Source organism: Phaethon lepturus, unplaced genomic scaffold (assembly GCF_000687285.1).
Source record: "Phaethon lepturus isolate BGI_N335 unplaced genomic scaffold, ASM68728v1 scaffold36059, whole genome shotgun sequence".
Lineage (NCBI taxonomy): Eukaryota > Metazoa > Chordata > Aves > Phaethontiformes > Phaethontidae > Phaethon > Phaethon lepturus.
This window is the reverse complement of record NW_010566189.1, coordinates 4,156-18,965: the sequence shown is the minus strand read 5'-3', so window position 1 is coordinate 18,965 and position 14,810 is coordinate 4,156. Positions and strand designations below refer to the sequence as shown.

At 35.3% G+C, this 14,810-nt stretch overlaps 1 protein-coding gene across 1 annotated transcript in view; it reads left to right on the top strand.

Annotated features, from left to right (window-relative positions):
* Nucleotides 1–12,774, top strand: part of QSOX2 (quiescin Q6 sulfhydryl oxidase 2) — a 24,629-nt gene extending 11,855 nt beyond the window's left edge. The window contains exons 8-12 of the mRNA XM_010295408.1: nt 1,386–1,515; nt 3,830–3,952; nt 5,142–5,292; nt 9,449–9,637; nt 12,224–12,774. Of these exons, the coding sequence (XP_010293710.1) occupies nt 1,386–1,515; nt 3,830–3,952; nt 5,142–5,292; nt 9,449–9,637; nt 12,224–12,774 (1,144 nt within the window). The remainder of the gene's footprint in view (nt 1–1,385; nt 1,516–3,829; nt 3,953–5,141; nt 5,293–9,448; nt 9,638–12,223) is intronic.
* Nucleotides 12,775–14,810: the final 2,036 nt, after the last annotated feature.

Genomic DNA, 14,810 nt, shown 5'->3' with positions numbered 1-14,810 from the left:
TTGAGAGAAGGATGCAAAGGCTTTGCAGAGAGATAATCCCTCAGCATCTTTAGATGGAAAAGATGTAGGACCGAGTGCTTTCATTTTGTACTTATTTTCTTTTCATGGATGCTATTAGTGTCATCTTCATTCAATGACTATTATATTTTAAATGGAACATTATCAAAACAACTGCATTAAATTGAGCTGCTTTCCAGCAAGACAAAATCTTGTTGATATGAATCCAGTCCAAGTATCTTCTAAATAGGATTCTTTGGGAGAACTTCATGCATTCATATGGATGTCTCTTTATTTAAGAAATTTGAAGCAGAATTTTGCCGTTTTTTAAAATTTAAGTGAGTACATTATTAATTAAGGAGATAAATTCAGAATAAGTCTGTAGCTTGAGCTGTTAAGAATATATATTATTCTGTAGTTTAATATGTCATTTCTTGCATGTTATTTAGGAGGTGGGGCCAGCCGGTTTCTTGAATGATGTTTTTTTAATTCTATTTGTTGTTAGAAATAATAGTGCTGCTGAACTCTTACAAGAGGTGTTAACTCTATTAACTATGGGAACTTCTGTTTGTTTGGTTATGTTGCCCTGTATCATACTGTCTAAAGTTTGTACTCTGAAAGCATTGAAAGATCGGATGTGTTACTTGATGCATTAGTACTTTGTAAAGTGATTTTTTTGTTGTTACGAAGATATTTGGCTGTGAGAAGGACCTCTTAAAATCTTTTATTTGCGTTAGATGTTTTACTTGTACCTTTCCATAAGGTGCCTAATTCTGATAGTGTGCTTAAAATCGACACAGTTATGCGAAGAACCTACAGTAAAACTACTGATTTGGGAGAGGATTTCTAGATTCAGTCCTTTCCAACATTGACCTTTTTCAGTCTTGTTTGTACTCCTGCTCTGTGTATGATATACTTTTGTTCAACAGAAGTCTCCCTTTTTTTATAACCTGTCATTTTTCTATTTGTGTTGGATCCTGAAGAGAAGCTGTAATTTCTTTACACTAGCTATTTCCTTGCTGACAATGTCAGGGTTATAATTTCATTACAAAGTGAAGTTTTCTGGGAGGCAAAAAGTTTAGTCAACTATATAAGAAATTCTTGTGTGTGGTTATGCTTCATTTGTCTAAACTCTGAATATAATGACATAAAATTACTCTTTTAAAAGAGTACAGTGAAACTCATTGAACTTGACATTCACCATACTGAGCACCTGAAGTAACTGCTGTGTCTTCCCATACTGGTGTAGGATATACTGCAATCACTGTGAAGTGGCAAATGTTGAGGTTTTAGTGACACCTACTATATATCAATTTTACCTTCATGACTGGTGAGAAAATGAGCAAAAGAAACCTGCCACTTTATAACATTATATATGTGTGTTTCAGATCTAAGCTGTACATGGCTGACCTTGAATCGGGATTGCATTACCTGCTCAGGGTAGAGCTTGCTACGCACAAGACACTTGAGGGAGCTGAGCTAAAGACCTTCAAGGATTTTGTTACTGTCTCTGCCAAGGTATACACTTCTAGTTTTTGATTATTTGTAAGAATAAAGTGACTCTAACATAAAATTTATCAGGTGACATAAGTCTCTCAAAATGTCTTCAGAATGTTTATTCTTTGCTAGCTTAAAAAAATAGCTTTGTGGCTTTCTTTAAGTGTTATTTTAGAGTTATTGTATGCCTTTCTGACATACTTATAGGGCTGAAATGTATTTTAGTTTATTCTTAGAGAGCTCGAAAGTAAAAGTTTAAGTAGTCTGTAGCATATTGAACAAATGCTATAAATATAGTGCATCTATCAGATTTTCAGGATAAGTAGCTATTGTAACTGAGTGGGATAAAAAACCTTTGTTTTTCATTCTTGACTTCTGGATTTTGTTAGTGCATACTTCACAACCGGTGTTCTATTTAGAGATATTAGTAACTTCCAAATTTCACATATAATTGAGGTATTGAGTTTAATTGAGTATTTCAAAATAATTGAGCTATTGAATATAGTTGAATATTTCCAAAGTAAAGATGCTTACATATTAACTTTCAGTGAAGGGACAATATATATAATATAATGTGATATGACTTAAAATTGAAATACTTTAACTTTGTAATGTCAGCCTACTGAAATGACCAATGTCTCTTTGTATTTACTTACTGAGCAGCTAACACTTTGTTTTATTTTAAAGAAAGAGAATCCATACCTGTTTAAGGGAATAATAAGGCCTGTGTGAACTATTTAGAAATATCTGGATATATCTGAAAATCCGACAGACAGTTTCTTCACCCCCCTCAGCAGCCAACAGAGATCAGAAATCTCTAGCTGGCCTCATTTCTTTAAGAAAGTGTAGTGGTAATCTTTCCATCATATTATCCCTAAAACATGCTCCGTTCTTCCTGATGGCTCCTGGCCAGCTGACGTCATCTGCGTCCCTGGCTATTAGCGCATAAATGGGGAATGCTCTCTTCTAGTTGCATGTTCATCTCCAGACCGCCACTGTCCAAGTGGGGACTGCTGTCCTTTATTTGCATTGTCTTGTCCTGTAACACTTTCCTTGTAGTTCTTGTTCATGATTCTCAGGTGTTTCCATTAGGAAACTTTTTATACTATCCTCCTGTGTAACAGCATTTATAGTGATGATAAATCCTAAGTCAGAGAGGTTTCTGGTTCCCTACTTGGGGAATTTTCATTGTTGTAGAATTAGTTTTTTTGACTGTCAGTGCAGAATTCTATTGATTTTTTTAGTCCTTGATGAGACCGATACCTACCTGAGATACTGTGCAACTATTGTCTTTTAAGTAGCACTGCATGATATTCTGGGGTCCTACAGGAGTAGATGTATTTATAGTATGCCGTCAGTAGTTCAGAGGTGTGCTGGTTTTTTACAGACTGTTTAAGAGTCGTCTTTGAACCCAAACAATGCACAGGGTCCCTTGTGTTAGATACAATACAGACAATTAGCAAAAGGGAGTTCCTGCCCATTAGATTTGCATGTGTCAAGTAAGTGGTCTATGAATTAGAGATATTGATAGATGGATGACGACTGCAGAATGTCTGGCATCTGTATAGCATGTTCTGTCATAAATTGCTTTATGTATTTAAACTAGCAGATACAGGGACTTTATTTCCCCATCTGTTGAGATACTGTGCCCTCTGGAAGGGTGCTTAAAGGATGGTATGCATACTTTACTTAATTCTATAGTAATTACAACTATCACTAAAGCAAAATCCCATTTCTACTGTAAAATAATGGCATTATCTCTGATTTACAGTTCTTCACACTCATCTGCTAGACTCTGACTTCTTTAAGTTCCAAGTTAAGAAAGTCACTATTTCCAAATCACTTTGGAAATCACTGTTACAGATCTGAAAAGAAAAATGCTCTTCTAGATAACCAACATCATCTACAGTTACAGAAATCTGAACAAATATTTTGTAAGAATTAATTTTTGTGATCAGTCTTCTAAGAGTGAGAAGGGATTTCAGCCTGATTCACTTAGGTCTTATGCTCCTTTATGGGCTTTACACTGAGCTGAATTGCCTGAGTGCAAAATTCTAGTATGAATATTCTATCTGTTCCATAAATTCTATTGAGTAGCTTCATTTCACTGGTTAACATTTTGTGTGTGCAACTTGTTAAATTTTGTAAGCAAAAGTTAGTGTGCGATGACTTTTTATTGAAAGCAGAACAAGTAATTAATTTCCTCATAACAAAAGAAAATCTGAAGTATTTTAAGGACAGGAACAACACATTTAAATAAAGATAAAACTGTCTTGCTGCTAATGAGATTTGTGCTTTAAAATATGGATATTTTCTTCTTATTTTTTTTCCCCAGCTTTTTCCTGGCCGTCAGCCTGTGGTAAAGTTGTTAGAGACCTTGCAAGAGTGGCTGGTGAGCCTTCCATTAGACAAAATCCCTTATGATGCTATCCTAGATCTGGTCAACAACAAAATGCGGGTAAGCTGTTACTAGTTTCTAGCATAAAATACAGCATTAGTAAAGGATAAGATTCTATATAAATCTAAGACATCACTTACTGATGGTCCCTCAGTCATAATGGAGTTATAAGAAGGTTAAAATGAAAATAAAGTGAAATCATTACCAGAAAAAACAAAAATCCACATGAAGAAATTGAAATGAAAGAATTGAAATACACAATCCTGTCTCAGTTTTATAATGAGCAAGCAATTGCTAACATATAGATGTTCCCTAGCATCAGCTTCAAATGATGCAAGATTCCCAGCGGAAATTTTTGAGTTGCCTTTGCTTGCTATGCCTGCTATCAGCAGGATTCTCTTGAAGGTCAGGGTATAATTGATGGGAAATTTACCCAAATGGATGTTATTCCTGAAGTTTCGCCAAATACTCTCATTTCCTGGCACAGTAAGGGCCGCGCTAGGAATCCCATCTCACTTTGGTAATGCAAAGCCCTGTGATAGGGCCCTCTTTGTACAGAAGTTAACATGAGTTTTTCTTCCCGTGGAATGGGATAGCTATCTGAAATTTGGAAACCTTCTGTGTGTTTTAGGAAGCAGAGAGATAAGTTTCAGAAACTAAAATCTTGCACTGGATTTTAGGTGTAATGAGTAAGTAGTGGTTTTGTTTTAAGAAGAAATAATAACGAATTCTACATCTTAGCCTGTTAAGACTTTACCACTGTAAGTCATGTAGATCTTGCTGAATAATACGGAATTTTTAATGCACCCAGGGAAACTGTAGATCTTGAAGTTTACAGTAGTATTTGTGTGTGTGTTGTGTTCATACTGTGCTTAAAAAAAAACCTTACAAGTTAAGCCACTTAATGTGTTCTGTCAGACTAATTAGACATTTGTGATGTGCATTTTAGTAGGTTTGATGCCAGTGACTGTACGTTGTAGATCATCTAATGTGTTTGCGAGAGGGATGAGTTTTGTAATGGTGTGTCAGAGTATCTCAGAGTTAAGGACTGTTATAAGTTTAAAATTTGTTTGCCTTAAGCATGAATTCATTAGCAACATGTGCAGAGAGAGTAATGTACTATTCTTTATCCTTGGATCACCTCAATTTCAAGGTAGGATCAACTGTGACTGCTGTTATTTTCAGGAGTGAATTTAGGTCCCAGAGCTGCGTATATCTTAGATGCTTTTTTTTTTGTTTTTTTTTCCAGATTTCTGGGATATTTCTCACTAAGAAAGTTCAGTGGGTCGGATGTCAGGGCAGCAGACCAGAGCTGAGAGGTTATACCTGTTCCCTTTGGAAGCTGTTTCACACCCTAACTGTTCAAGCTGCGCTGCGACCACAAGCTTTGATAAATACAGGTAAGCATCAGTTATGTGAGACACTTGAAGGAGAAGACAAATATGTGCATCAGTTCTGCTATGCAACAGAAAAAACAACGGATTACAGCAAATTTTTTTTGTTTGTAAATACTCAATTAGTAGATGGATGGAGGACAGTGGCTTTCAGGCTCAGCGTTCAGCTTTGTACCAGCAGAGGTCAGAGCATAGCTTCACTGCAGCCACAAGGCTTGGAAAAAAGCGTGTCAATTTGTCCTCACTTAGAAATGCGATAAATAAAGTATGTGGCCCTAAAGATGAGAGCAATAAAGCAGAAAAAGGAGAGGATTTCAAACAAAGAAATTCTGAACCACCTGAAAAGGCATGAAGATTGTTCAGGTTACCAGAGGTTGCACTGTTAATTTAATTTGAGAAGAATGAGATTTAACTGCATGGTTTAGTATCTATAAAAGCTGTACAACCATTAGTCAATCCTATAACTTTATTTCTTAAATATCAAACGTTATGACTGGGGTTTTTTCAGCTGAATGTACATAGCGTCCATTAATCTGTGCAGTGATATACTACTTTGCAAGCACTCTGTAAAATTGCTTATTTTTAGACTTGCAGTATCTTGTGGAGTGTTAATATTCTCGTGATGATTCCTATTTAAGAAATGCACTGGATATATAATCTATTTTCTTCGCACAATGGAAATAGAATTACTAATGCTAAAATACTGTCCTTCGTATGTTTTTATTCTTGCCAGAATGGTGCTTTGTTTGGTAATAGTTCTATTTAGTTTTCATTTAGAGCCTTTTTAACATCTTTTCCAAGGAATATAAAAATACTAGATGGACTGTTACTAGATCATAAAACTCAGAATTTGTCAGTTGCTGATTGTATGTTTAAAAAAAACTTAGATTATTTCAAATTACAGATACATACATTTGTCCAGCATTACTTGCAATCACAGTGAAAATTTTTCAATTTGTAACATTGAATCTCCTGCAGAATAGGGACTTTTTTGGACAGCTAATCATCCTGTTGATTTTTGTTTCTCTCTCTGTTTTGTCTTATTTTGTTACTCATAGGATGGTAGATTGAATCCCTTTAATTTAGTACTGTGCTCTGCCTGATGAGTTTGGGGTTTTTTGTACTGGATGACATATTAGCTGTTCAACAGGATCATGCATAAGTTAAATTTCCCCTTTTGTCCCAATTGCCAAAAGTGTTCTAATTAAAAGTAAAAATGTTCTTAATATTTAGCTATACAAAATTGCATCTTAAATTGCTCCCATATTTCAAGCATAAGCTCTAGTCAATCTGAAGTTAAAAATACTGAAAATTCTTTGGCACACTTAACCATCGATTTAAATCGGGACAGATATGTGATGATCACTTCTTATGGCGAAAGAATTGGGTCAGTCTGAGACTGTCGGATTATGTCTTGGGAGGTTTTCCTCTCCTTATTGCTTGTTTAAATCCCATCTACTAAAAAGCATGATGTACTCCCTAATCCTTCCCACCACAGGTAGGGTTTTATGGTTCTTGTCCACTTTAAAGATTAGGGTTACCCTGAATTGCAGTAGTTTGGGAGGAAAGAGAAAAGGAGGATTACATGATGATACATGGCAGATGTTAATAGAAGATTCATCTCTGGGCTGATAAAAACAAACAAAATGAGCCATTTTGCAATTCTTTGTTTTCTTTTTAAAGCAGCTGTATTTTTTTTTTTTATAGTTTCCTCTACTTGTGAAGTCTGGCAATCAGCGTGAACTTGCTACAGCTTTCTTGATGTAATGTTTTAAATGGTTTATTTTTGACCTATTTTAATGTTGAACGGTGTAATTTGAACCTGTGGTGGGATCAGCACAAGGGAATCCAAAGGAACTCTGAACAGAACTGCTCACATCAGAGGGCGTATAAAATCATTGTAGAAATCTAGTCCTGAACGTGCTTAATTTTAGGAAATGTGTTTTCAGGTAACAGGAACTATTGGTGTGAATAAGACAGGCTTGTAGATTTTTTTTTTTTAATTATCTGAATTCTTTTTAATCTGTTGATGAATTTGGAAGACCTCCCCACAAAATGAATTTTCAAGAGTGTAGCATTACACAGTAGAACAGATATAATTAGATTTGTATATGAATCTCTGTTCCTCCATAAGAGGTTGTTTGCTAGTCGCTACTTTCGTTGTGTGTGTTTGCTTTCTTTTTTTAAATACACATTTTAGTATACGTGTTGCTTGATGAGAGGATATTTCTGGAGTACTGTTTTGCCTGAAATTTGCTTCAACTTTCCAAAATTATTTTTCAACCTTTCTTTTAATGTTGTAATTTAATCTGCTTTAATCTCATAGCTTTTATTTATACATGCCTATTCAATCACAGATATTGAATGTCTGAGTAGAGACTGTTTGCTTTTTATTATTTCTTTTTGGCTACTTTTTTGCTGCCATGTTTAAGCATACAATGTTGTTGTTCTAAATAAAGGTGCATTACAATCTTTATGCATTTCTTATATATATATAACAGATAAGTACTCTGATAGTTTTGAATAGATTTTGTTGAGGATTTTTTTCCAAGAAACAATGCATGTACAGAGGGCATATGTGCAAAAAACCCTGTTATTCACTATCAGAATAGGACAGGGAGCAAAACACCCTAACCCTTTACTACAGAAGCTACAAAACCTGCATTGTCAATTACTCATGGTAGAGGCGTTCAACTGCAGGCGTCGGTAATTTGATCAATCTGTATCATAAAATGTGTTTCGTTTGACAAGTGTGTGTTTGTGGTAACGTATAGCACATTTGTAAATACATTTTGGCATAATTTACTAGGTCAATTAAGCATGAATCAGAATCTCTGAGAGACAGAGATGAAACCATTAGGGTTTTAATGAATTATATCAGGTTTTCAAGCCACTTATAGATGTAGGGACTACCTGCTGTCACAGTAAAGACCCAGGACAAAGTTCTCAATCTGTAAAGACCTTAGCTTATTTCTGAATAAAATAACGATCTTTTTGCATTATCTTTAGTGTAAAAGTGTGAATGTTACAGAAAGAATAATGTGTTTGTATTTATTTTAGGAGGAATTCCCGAGTTACTCTTGAAAGTTCAAATGTTGCTAAGTAGCTATTATGTGTATGCATTCAGTGCCTGCCAAAAAAGCCACAGCATTAATAACTGTAATGAGATTCTGGTATTCTGTAATACCTCAGAGTTACGGAGTAACAAACAGATATCACAGGCACCTTGTGAAATACTTATCAGAGGGCTTTTGACTCTTGGTCACCGTAACTTCATGCCTGAGCCTAAATGCAATAGTGAATGCATAACATAAATATTCATTTAGTTGTTGGGCAAGATATTGGAGAAAGTCTGTGCTTCCAGAAGAATTGTGTGAAATATAGACAGCGTGGACTTTGTATGTTTTAACAATTCCAAAACGTACTCTCTTAATGGGCTTCTGAAAAAAATTTTTCATGTCTGATTTTCATTTAGCTGAGTTTGTTCACCCCTCAAATTGTAAGATATTCTATAAAAGGAAAAAATTCACTGTAAAGAAGACTTGATCTTTAACTCTCACTTTAATGTGTTGTTCAGGATAACTTTGAACACAATTATGTAGAGTAAATGTGTTAGTATGTATTGGTTAAATAGCTACTTTGCATTTTTAATAACACCGTCACTCACCTAGCATTTTGTTGAACCTTGGTGCGTTTGAAATAATTCCCTTGTAGTTGTGTCTGATATCCCAGACAACCTTTCAAAACAGTAAGTTTTGAAATGTACTGTTTGAGATCACTGTAAACTCTACATTAGAAACCAAGTTGTTTGGCAATGAATAAATAAATGTTTCACCTCAACTACTTAATGACAATATTAAATATATATTTTGTTGGGGAGAGGTATTTCTTCTAAGAACTGAGTGAAGCTTTTAATCCCTCTAATATCTTTGTGACTTACTGAGGTATAGGTTCTATGTGATGGTACACAAGCTATGGGTATCTTTAAATTATAAAAGAAGCTAGTTTCTTATATCTGAAGTTCCATGTTCTTGCATGGAACAAGAAAGTAGCAACATTTCCTTTCCTTTTCCACGGTTCCCTTTTATGTATGTTAAAATGCAGATGTTGAAGCTATGTTTGTCCAGATGGTGCTAAATGCATCTATCATCTGTCTTCCTAGGTCTTGAAGACAATCCCCAAATAGTACTTCAGGTCATGCGGAGATACATTCGCCACTTTTTTGGATGCAAGGCTTGTGCCCAGCATTTTGAAGAAATGGCTAAAGAGTCCATGGATTCTGTTAAAACCTTAGACAAGGCTGTTCTCTGGCTCTGGGAGAAACACAACGTAGTGAATAACAGGCTTGCAGGTATGGAAGACTTTGCTTAGGAAAACCCAACAAAGGTAGCTGTGTCTGAAAGACAAGGCTGTGGCATTTTATACAACGTGGTTTATATTTGAACAGATATGCAAATTAGGCTCTGTAACTTGAGTTGGAACAACGGTTACTGTTGTTTTAAGCTTGACATTCCTTTATTAAATACTGACTTCAAAAGACTAACTCCACATTTACATTGGCGTACGAGAAAGGGTACTTGTGTACTGAGCAAAACCAAGAGCATCCCAATGAACTGTAACTTGAAAGACCAGCACGCTAACCTTTGCATGAGTGAGAATACGCACTTGAGATACACTATCCTCCCGTAACGTAGTTATCTCTTATGATATATAATGAAAAAATTTCATCATTCTCAAAGATACAGCTTCTTCTGAGACTTTACCTGTTGCTTGATGAGAGAATCTTTTTGGAGTACAAATCAAAGCCTTTCAAAAAAGGAGCAATACTGTTCAACTACTTATCGGTGGATAAAAAAAAAAAATTCTTTCTCTAACAGTTTAAATAGATGTTAAAACCTGTCTTCATTGTGTTCTGGAGAGATGCTGTATTGAAAATGATGATAATTGAACAGGAGGCTTTCTCAGGATCAAGCTATTAGCAGATCAGCAACCAAATAAAAATAAAATTACTGTGTGAAGAAAATCTGTTCCCCTGCTAGATTGCTATGTTTTCAGTTAGACTAAAAGTATCGTTAAAATACTGGTTGTATTTAATCCGTTCTGTTATGGGGCTATCAAGTAACTGAAGCACTAAAGAAAATTGGTTTCTCTTTGCACTTAATCCCTGTCTGCTGTTATGGATCTGTGTAATGTAGCATTAGTTACAATTTAAATATGCTATATTGTGTTTATATTATAGTTATGCTGAATTCCCAAGATTTATGAAGTATTAAATACTGTTGTGAGTATAAACAGTTTGTCTCCTTTTTCTAAGGAGAAAAAAAGTAAATAATGAGTTATTAAATAAAAACATCCCCTAATATTTGTTACTATTGCCAGGTTGAACACAGGAAAAGGTAGTCCTGTTGACTTGAAGTTGCTAAGTAGTGGAGCAATATACTTATTTGGAACATTAAGTTATTGGAAAACTCGTATGGATATTGATTTAGATGATGCAACAGCCGGCTAAAATACCCTTTTAGTAAGAAGTATAAACATACTGGAATAAATAATAATGTTAAATTATGCTTTTTAAGTTTGCTAAAATTTCTCTTTGGGACAGTGACTTATTTTAATCCTTAAAAGCTGTATCTGTATTTCTGGTAATATATAGAGCTTTCAATGAGAAATGATGGTCAATGAAAGCACCTTGGCACAGCCTTCAAGTGTGGGTCATGAGACTGTTGTATATGGCTCTGCCTTATTTAATTCCTTCCTGTTGCTTTAGTATGTACAGAATTTATAGCATTCTTCTCTTTGGCAGGAAAACATGAAGTACAATAAGTTTTCTGTTTGTAATCTTACCATAAGACGTTTTGTTTCTGCTTTCTCTGTTGAAACAAATTGATTACTGACTGATCTTTAAGATATCCAAAATGCAAACTCGCTTTCTTACTTGTAAATATCAAGGAGACAAATATTTTTAAGCATCCTTTGAGTCCCTAAACAATATTATGCACAAAATCATGGGGAAGTTTTCTGCCTTTAAAAAGGATAAAAACTATAGTAAAAGAAGAATCTGTATTTATTTCTGAAATATTATAAGGCTTAGTATACTAATAACAATCCCCTAAATAAATTAGCTTTTTTTACCAGGTAGAGATTTTTGTTTTAAAAATTATTTTCCTCCACATTTTAAAATGTTTTTTATTAGAGCAAAGTGCAACACTAGCTACAGAGTTCAGCTCTTTGCCATCGAGACAGAAAGGTGGCCAGAGCTATGAGCAACTGAAATGTTAAAATTGGATTTAGTTCAAGACAGCGTTACATGTTTAAATGCTAAAAAGTAAGCTGAAAAATAAATCTTAAATATGATAATGGTTTTTAAAGTACTGAAAATAGTTTGCTATAGTAATCATGCAAGCTATGAAAAAGCAAGCTTCGGATGGAATGGTTCACAATATAGAAACAGGAAAATATCTGCAAGTCTTTGGCCTTGAAACTGCTTGCTGCAAACCAAGCTTCAGGATTAAAGAGCATTGAGTGCAAAAGAGCAGTTTGTTTTGAACCATAATTCAAGTTAACCCCTGAAAGGCCTAGATGGTGGTATATTCATGCCTTCTAAAAACATAGCAATTGTAGTATCTTATATCAGAATTTGAACACTTCAGCTTTTACTGAGAGAAAAGGAAAATAATTATGATTTAGTGTTTGTATTTTGAAAGAGGAAGCAGTACTTGGGAACATAATTGATGCATCCATAAGGGAACTTAAGAATACCCAAATTTGTTCATGACTGTCTTCAGTTTAATACAAACATTATTGTGCTGTGGGCTTTGTTTGGTAACCTCACTATTTATAAGTGGAAAACACTCTCTGCAGTTTCCAGTGAAGTGTCTGATGGTTCAGCTTTCCTAGTTCATTCACTTCTGATTTTCTTTTTTCTCCTCCCAATTAGGCGATTTGACTGAAGATCCAAAATTTCCCAAAGTTCAGTGGCCAACTCCAGACATTTGTCCTGCATGTCATGAGGAAATTAAAGGATTACACAGCTGGAATGAAGCCCAAGTTCTACAGTTCATGAAGAATCACTATAACAGTGAAAATATTCTATATAAATATATTGAAAGCCAGACTGACTCCAGTGAAACCGAACAGGGAGATACAAGGGAGATGAAAGACAAAAGCCTACTGAAGAAACCAAGTGGAAACAGAGAAAATAAGATCCAGGATAAAGAAAACATACTAGATTCAGAATCTAAGGTGTTAGATAAGCTAATAGCAAATCATGGACCTGTCAAAGATAGTGGTAGAAGCGCAGTTGGATCATCTAACCTTAAAGAGATGAAGCAGGCCGTGTCTTTCTTAGGGATTGGGTTTTCAAACATAGACATGAGTCTGTGTGTCATACTGTATGTAGCATCATCCTTATTTTTAATGATAATGTACTTTTTTTTCCGAATGAGATCTAAACGGTGGAAAGTGAAGTATTATCGTTCATCTGTATAGAAGTTTAAATCGGAAACAAAGTTTTCATTGTATGTGGCTGTTCAGTACCAGATACAGCTTTAATATTTATGATCAGGGATTTTATACACAGTATTGCTTGTTTAAAACCCCTTTCTTCTCAAGTCATTTCACAGGTATTCTAGCTTAATATACAGAGCTCGCTCTAAGAATCCTAATGTTTAACTGAGGCACATAGTGCTCATAAAATGCCCACTGAAGTAGGCATTGCATTCTTCAGTTAAGATTTTTCCATGACCACCTACATTCTGTTACCACCTACATTCTTTACTCATTTTCAGAGTAAACATTACATTATGCAATCAACTGTGCCTGGTTTTAGAAGGAAATTGGATATTGTTTTGTGTACTTCAAGTTAGATTTTTATTAATTTACCCAGAGCAGATTTTACCCACCAGAGTACTGAACAGTTATGCTGTTACCTTGGCTGCTTCATTTGGAGAAGCAAGAATTCTGATTTTTTTTTTTTTTTTTCAGGAAACAAGAGTTCTATTCTGATTAAATCAATTCTAAACCTATATTACTTTCTCACATATTATTTACAGTGCATAATTAAAGTAGAAAGCATTAGGTGTGCAAATAAGTCTTCCATTCTCCTGTGCGTTCTAGCCAAGGATGTGTGTGCCTCTGCTAGGATGAGAGTTTTGGGGCAGTTTGTGTCTCAATAAGCAGCCTGATTCTGCTTGCTAATGCTGTCATCTATTTGAATGGGGTTTAGACGTAAGCAAGGAGAGACTCAGACCCGGTGCTTTCCTTGCTGTGCTATTGGATGTGTTGTTGGAGCATTACGTAACTCACCTCACTCACTCATGAACCAGAAAAGTAGCTGAGTAATTTTTGTGTTATCCAGATGGAAGCTAATTCTGATGAACTCCAGTAAAGGGAAACAGTGAAGGACAGTGAGATCTGCATCAGCATGCAAGAACAAATTCACAGATCTGGAAATACTAAGTTTCTTATGATGTTGGATAACTCCGTTACAATATAGTAATTTTTCTTCTCATAAGGTAGGGTAAACACTTCACTTGGTATTTCCAGTTCTGAGCTCACAGAGAGCATCACCTGCTAGCTGTGAAGTTGTCTGTACAGTACCTAGAAGAACAGCCTATTTCTCTTGCCCTTCTGCTGGAGTGCTGCTCTGTTTGGGTCAAGAGAGGTTTAACCAATGGTTAAGTCTGAGAGCTGCTCCATTCTGGGATGTGGCAGCAGTTGGGAATGTGGCAGTTGCCTTCACAGGTCTGTCTGGGGTCCTGGCTGGCAGCAATTAGAAGAAAACATGAAAACAGTTATAACATTACCATTCAGAGTAGGAGTTCCTTTCTGATCCTAGCTATGGGGGATAATTCACGTCCTGGATAGTGAAGTTTATAATCCTATCCAATGTAATTGAGCATGTTCTAGTTATCCATTACCTAATCTTTAGTTAATCCTAATAGGTTTTGGCCTCAATGTTTTCTTGTGGCAGTGGTTCTACAGATTAATTATGTTATATAAAAAAGCTTTTCCTTTCAATTCTACATTTGCAACTTTTAATTTAATTGAACGTTCGCTAGCTCTTGTGTTACGTGAGAAGGAATAAATAGTCCCTCGCCAAGTCATTGTATTTCTACTGTTAGTGCGTCCTCCTCTTATTTCCATCACAAGCCCTAGCATAAAAAGTTTAAAGCCTAGCAACAAGAATGGTCTAAAAGCACAAAAACTCAATGGGGATATTTTTTCATAATCAAATCTTGTTTGTTCACAAAACCGAACATTTCTGACACTAGTTTCTGCATCATCCAATTGGAATAACAAAATTGAGCTCCAAAGATTTACTGTTCCTTGTTCCTTAAATTTATCAAAATAACATACACATAAAGTAGTAACCTTCTGCGGTTATTGTAAACATGCGTCAGAGGAAAAAATGACACTGTTAGTCTGAGGTACATAAAGAGGCACGTAATCTGTGGTTTTCTTAAGCCACCTTCACTGCTTATTGGATGCACCTGATGACTTTCACCCCGATGTGGGAAACTTGA